This window comes from Canis lupus, unplaced genomic scaffold (assembly GCF_011100685.1).
Source record: "Canis lupus familiaris isolate Mischka breed German Shepherd unplaced genomic scaffold, alternate assembly UU_Cfam_GSD_1.0 chrUn_S1728H1923, whole genome shotgun sequence".
Lineage (NCBI taxonomy): Eukaryota > Metazoa > Chordata > Mammalia > Carnivora > Canidae > Canis > Canis lupus.
Genome location: NW_023330577.1, coordinates 104,405 through 110,404, shown reverse-complemented (window position 1 = coordinate 110,404; position 6,000 = coordinate 104,405). Strand labels below are relative to the sequence as shown.

At 60.1% G+C, this 6,000-nt stretch overlaps 1 protein-coding gene across 1 annotated transcript in view; it reads right to left on the bottom strand.

Moving 5' to 3' along the window:
* Positions 1-318: 318 nt before the first annotated feature.
* Positions 319-6,000, bottom strand: part of LOC119878563 (ral guanine nucleotide dissociation stimulator-like) — a 40,526-nt gene continuing 34,844 nt past the window's right edge. Inside the window, exons 2-7 of the mRNA XM_038589188.1 lie at positions 3,609-3,719; positions 2,812-3,005; positions 2,152-2,211; positions 1,063-1,256; positions 754-825; positions 319-656 (exon numbers count right to left, since the gene is read on the bottom strand). Coding sequence (XP_038445116.1) covers positions 319-656; positions 754-825; positions 1,063-1,256; positions 2,152-2,211; positions 2,812-3,005; positions 3,609-3,719 — 969 coding nt within the window. The remainder of the gene's footprint in view (positions 657-753; positions 826-1,062; positions 1,257-2,151; positions 2,212-2,811; positions 3,006-3,608; positions 3,720-6,000) is intronic.

Genomic DNA, 6,000 nt, shown 5'->3' with positions numbered 1-6,000 from the left:
ACTGTGAATGGACCTAAAGTACCACGATGTGTAATTTAAAAGCATCAGAGTCAATTTTGTGTGAAGTTAACTTATCCTTTATTGCAATAAAACTCTATAAGCTATTATACAGGTTAAAGAAAAACTCAAAAAATAGAAACAGTGAAATAACAGGGGAGGGCAAGCCTCTGTTGGGCTGTAGCCATCACGAGCCCCGCGGTGGGAGCTGGGGCGGGCCCCCGAGGTGGTCAGGGGGCTGCTAACGGATCGAAGCAGGTTGTTCCAGAGGCAGGTTGCAGGTCTGGCCCTCTGGGGACCCCGATTGCAGGCACCCAGGGCCTACTCTTCCGGGGTGGCCATGGGAGCAGGTGGCTCCTCCTCATAGGGGCAGGGAAACATAGGTTCGACCAGCACGTGCACCACCTTCACCTCAGGAGCCAGCATCTCTGCCTTGACCAAGTCCTCATCTCCAGCAGCCACTATCCCTTCAGACCCGGAACCTTCCCCAGGCTCCACAGTTGGAGCTGGGGCGGGCTCCTCGGGTGGTTCAACAGGTTGCTCCATCCCCGAGGCCAGTTGCTCCATCAAGTTAGGAGGTGGCTGGGGCACATCCACGACCTCGAGAGCAGGGGTGGTGCCTGCTCCTCTTCCAGGGCTCCCAGGGGTGCAGGGGGCTCCTGCAGGGCAGCAGTGACCACTATCTGCAGGGGCTTTGCCTCCCCAGCAGGCGGCTCATCGCAGGCCAAGCCCTCAGCCCCAGCAGCCAGGCCCCACGGGGCAGCAGCCCCACGGTTGGAGCTGGGGTGCATTCCAGAGTGGGTTCAGGGTGTTTTCCTCGGGCCGAAGCTGTAGATCCAAGAAGACAAAGTATCACCACCAGGACAGACTGTCCACGTCCCTCCCAAATCAAGGCCACTCTTCCCGCCACTCGATGTGTGTGAGGGCAAGAGCCCTGGGAGGTGTCCCCAGGCTGCAGCCCGTGGGGTGGGGTGTGAGCCCACCCCCTGCTCCTGGTCCAGCAGCAAGGAGGCTGGATCTGCGGCCCCCCCCATCCCCAGCTCGGCCACCCCCAGTCCTCCTCAACCCCAGCCTCTCGCTCTGCTGCATGGAGGCGTCTGAATTGCCTCAGGTGACGCAGGGCCCGGAGATGCGCATCTGTGCCTGGCATGTGCTGTCTTAACAATTCCAGGAGTTTTATAAGGGAGGGAAATTCTGGGAACTGATGAAAGTCGTCCCCATAATAATTCAGCCATATTTCCATCATGAAGGACATGGCCCTGGGGAGGGACAGGCGGGAACAGGCATCAGAAGACAGGGCTCTGTCACATGCAGGTGTCCCGGGGAAGCCCTGCAGGACCCGGCCTTCCGCGCAGGGTGTCGGAGGACCAGTCCTGCTCCTCGTCCCCCTGCCACCTGGTGGTCCTGCCTGCCACAGGCCTGCTCCCCGAGGAGGGGCTGGGATGCAACCTCTGTGTGGGGAGCCCAGGCCCAGCGGGGTGACCATCAGCGTCTCTCCTGGGGAAGCAGGGCTCCCTCCTCAGCCTGGTCCCTGCCCACCTGCCCCTTAAGTCCACCGGCAGGCATCAGGGGACGGGGGGCGTCTGGCCTGTCATTGCCCTCACTGCACACACTGTTGCTCTGGGAAGCTCCAAGGCAGGAGGGCTCGGGCTCTGTGTCCTGCCAGGCCTTGCCAGGAGCCGCCCGGGACCGCCACCTTCCTTCCTGTGTCTCTGTGCTGCCTCCCTCCCGAGGGGCCCCCGGGGGTGTCCTTCCACTGACTCTAATCTCCCTTCTCCCACGGGGCGGGGGCCGCCTGGTCCGGGAGCCCTCACCGGCCCTCCTGAGCATCTGCTGTTCCCCCGGGTCCAGGTGCCACCAGACTGGGGAGTACGATGCTCCCCACCCCCTCTGCTCTGGGCTCCAGGTGTGGGGCAGAGAGAGGGTTGGGGGGGCATGGAGAAGGTCTCCCTGAGGGGTCTCAGTGCCTCCCACCAAGCCCACACCCCATCCACCGCTCTCCTTTGCTCTTTTCCAGAAGGGGCATTAGACCTTTTCCCTGTCACGGGAATTGCAGATGTGTGGGGTGAGGGGGCAGGCCCCCCACCGCCCCACAGCCCCTTCGCTGCCCTCCAGGAGAGGGAAGGCCCTCCTGCAGGAGCCGGAGTCACTCACAGTTTCCAGCACTGCAGGACCACATCGTTGTTACCCCACGCATCTGCGATGCACCCATACCTAGAGGAGAGCAGGGACATCCCATGAATCGTCCTGTGGACGCGACCTCTCATCATAGGGGCTTCACCCTCTGACCCCGACTAGGCCTTGCCCCGGGGGGCAGTCAGCTTTGTGCCCCGGGGGCAGTCAGCTTTGTGCGTGGGGCCACGGGCAGCTCCCGGAGAAGTGCCCGCACCTGCTGGGGCCTCCTGAAGGCTTGAGCATGAAAGGGCTCTGGCCAGGCCCATGGCCCATATCTTAGTGGGCTTGGGGGGTCCCGGGGTTTCCCCTGTCTGGCTGCCCCAGGACACAGACCCCCGATGGCTCTCAAACCTCCCTTTCAATGGGGAAACAGGCCGCTCAGGACCCTGGTGATGGGGGGGGCAGGGAGGAGGCACAGGCCTGGTCACGGGGAGGAGGACGGCTGCTGAGCACAGGCACAGCCCCCTCTGGCCGACCCGCCACAGGCCAGGCCCCGGGGCTGCCCTCCAGGACCTCAATAGGCCCTGGGGGACCCTGCTCCAGGCGGGGGAGCAGCCCGAGGCCGGGAAGCTCACACCATCCCCAGCCTCCCCAGCAGCAGGTGGCCCAGCCCTGGGCTGCGGAGGGGCAGGTGCTCACTCGGTGAACAGCAGGTCCAGCACCTCGTCCGTGGTGGCGAATGTACGATAATCCTCTAAAAAGCTGAAGATGTAGATGACGTCCCTGCGCTGCAAGGCGAGCAGCAGTTGTCGGACTTTGTACTCCAGCAGCTCCGTCCGGGTGAGCTTGGTCAGGACGATCTGATGCCCCTTCCCGGCCGCGGCCCCTGCACCCTGAGGTGGGACAGAGGGGACGTAGCAGCCTGCAGGGAGCCGCCAGGAGACCTGGGATCCCGCCCCGGCAGGCCCTGCGCTGGGGCCCCGTGGGCTTGAGGAGCTGGGGCTCCCTCTCCCGCTCAAGCTCCCTGCCTGTCTCTTACACAAACAGGACCAACTATGCAATAAAGAAACAATCTCAGAGGATAAATGTTCAAAATATTTGGATCATTACAAGGACCTCCAGAGACACAGAGAGAGTGACCGAGAGAGGCAGCCACACAGACAGAGGGAGAAGCAGCCCGTGCAGAGAGCCCAGGCAGGGCTCGATCCCGGGCCTCGGAGATCAGGCCTGGGGGAAGGCAGGTGCTAACCCCCGGGGGACCAGGCCTCCCCTGAGGGCTCTATTCTGATGTTCCCACACATCTGTGCGCAGGGACTCTGCATCTGGCCCAGGCAGGGGCAGGGCCATGGGGGCAGGTGTGGGGAGGGGGGGATCCAGACTCATGTGGGAGCAGGAGTGTCGGGGGGCCCAGGGGGTAGCAGGCTGGCTTCTAGGACCCGGGGTCCTTCCTGCCGCATCGGGGCCCGGGTGTCGGGGGGCCCAGCCCCTGCACTCACCCTGAGCCCGCGCTGGCCTCCATTAGCTGCGCAGGGCACCTCCCTGCTCCTGGAGGCTGTGGGGCAGACGACCCCTTCGTCCTGCTCGCGCCCCACGACCCGGGTGGAGCTCTGTGGAGACAGTGCCCGGCAGCCAGGCAGGAGGCCTCAGCGCCCGGTCTGGCCCCCTCGGCTGGGCCGCACCCCCAGCTGCCTCTACCCAGACACCCCACAGTGCAGGCGGCACCCACCGCCCCTGGGAACAGCAAAGGGATGTGGCTGCAGGGCCTCGGAGTGACTCTGGGGCGGGTAGAGGACCTCAGGAACCCTGTTTCCCCCCTGCCCACCTTGACATCAGGGTGACCCTGAAGGGATCCCCGGGGAATGTGCCGCCCTGCAGCGTCCCCCACCCTGCATGGGACCTGCCCCACATCCCTGGTTCCCTGAACCTGAGGAGGAGGGGATGAGGCTCCCAGGATGGTGGCACTGGGGGCCTGGCCTGGCCTGCGCTGTGTTACCTGACGGCGCCTCCTGATCACCCGCCCTGACACCTTGGTACCTATGCTGGAGCCACTGCCTACAGCATAGGAACAAGCCGCACCCCTGGGGTTCCTGGGAGCCAGAGCCCCCAGACGTGGGCCGGCAGCAAGAGAACATCTCTAGTAGCAGATGTCTCCAGCCAAGTGAGCCTGAGCTGGGGCTGCACTGGATGCGGGTGCCTGGTTACGGGGGTTCCCTGTTCTGTTGGGCTCTGTGACACGGCAGTGACCTCACTTCCTGGGACCCCCTCCCTGACCCACTCCTGGAGGAAGCTGCAGGGGCAGCGCTCGTGCTGCCGACGCCCCCCCTCCCTGCAGGCGATGGCCTGTGCACACAGTGACACAACCACACCCCTGTCCACAGGCCCCAGGGAAGGACTGTGTGCACCCAGGGCCCCAGCTTGGACACACACCTGGGTTCAGACATGACTGTCCAGTCTTCCCCGGTTTGACCCCGGAGAAGTCGTTGTGCCCGTCGGGGATGGTCTGCATCTTGCCTGTGGGATAGGGAGTGTCCTAGCGGGGGCTTCCCCCAGACGTCCCAGGCCACTGAGGCCTCATATCTATGACCTTGGAGGCGGGTGTCACCTGCAGGACATACCTCCACCCACACGTTCTTCCTTGATGTGTACATGCGTCCAGGCCCACGAGGTCCTGTGTGCACAGGACTAACACACTAATGTTACCTATATGGCAGGGCTGTTTACCTGTAAAATACTGCAAAAAACTACCTATTACAATGTCTGCTATTTATTGCTGTCACCAGTGATGTCGATGATAAGAGTCTTTTAAAAAGATACTTTTATTTTAAGATTATACTTTATTATACAGCTCTAAAGCCACACATGTTTTAAAATCCTAAATCCACATTGGGCCAGAACAGCTGGCTGATAAATAGATTACATTCCAAATATGTGTCAGTAGACACCATTAGCCAAATTAAAAAAAAAAGAATAATAGAAAAAGAGAGGCACTTTCTAGGGACAGTGTCCTTTACATCTCAAGACTATGTCTTGTTTTTTTACATGTGGTATCTTATAGTAGTTGGAATTTTGGTATTTTAAATAAAGGGATTATTTTCCTCAAACACACACACACACACACACACACACACATGGCACCGGTACCCTCATTCTGGAGGCCCAGAAGATGACAGTCCCCCCAGGGCAGGGATGGGCAATAGCTCCCCACGATCCTAGGCTCCTGAATCCAAGGCAAACCCTACAGAAGGTGTCGGGGTCTTGGCCTAGAAGGGGTGAGGCCGTCCTCATCCCGAACCCCTGCCTGTCGTGCGTTCCGGGCCCTTTCCCTCGTTTCCCCTGGGTGAGCTGTGGACGGCGGTGCCCCCAGTGGGTCGCCCTGACCTGGGCCCTAGGAAACCTGCCGTCAGTCGCAGAACTGAACGTAGACAGGAGGCCCTGACTCTCCAGCCTGACCCCGACTGAACTGAAATCATGTGGTGTGTCCACGCACACTGACCGAGAAACAGAGACACGGACACACACGCAGACACATGTGCAGAACCAGGAAGTTGGCAGAGGAGAAGCAACATCATTGAAGATCATTAAATAAAAAAAGAAAGAAAGCTGAATCTCGAATGGAGAAAATGGAGCAATTAAAATAGAATCATGAAAAAATAATTCATCAAACCAAAAGCAGAAAGAGGGATAAAGAGGCAGGAGCACATCGGTGACACAAAGCGGCAAGCCTCGAATGTCAGGATGATCGTGCCTCACGGACTCCACGGAACACAAGTCGAGCAACAAGCAGCACCTTCCAGCAAAGGCCTAAGCGGATTATTTTGTGTTGTTTGTTTTTAAAGATTTTTATTTCTTTATCCAAGAAGGTGGATTTATTTATTTCTTTATCCATCC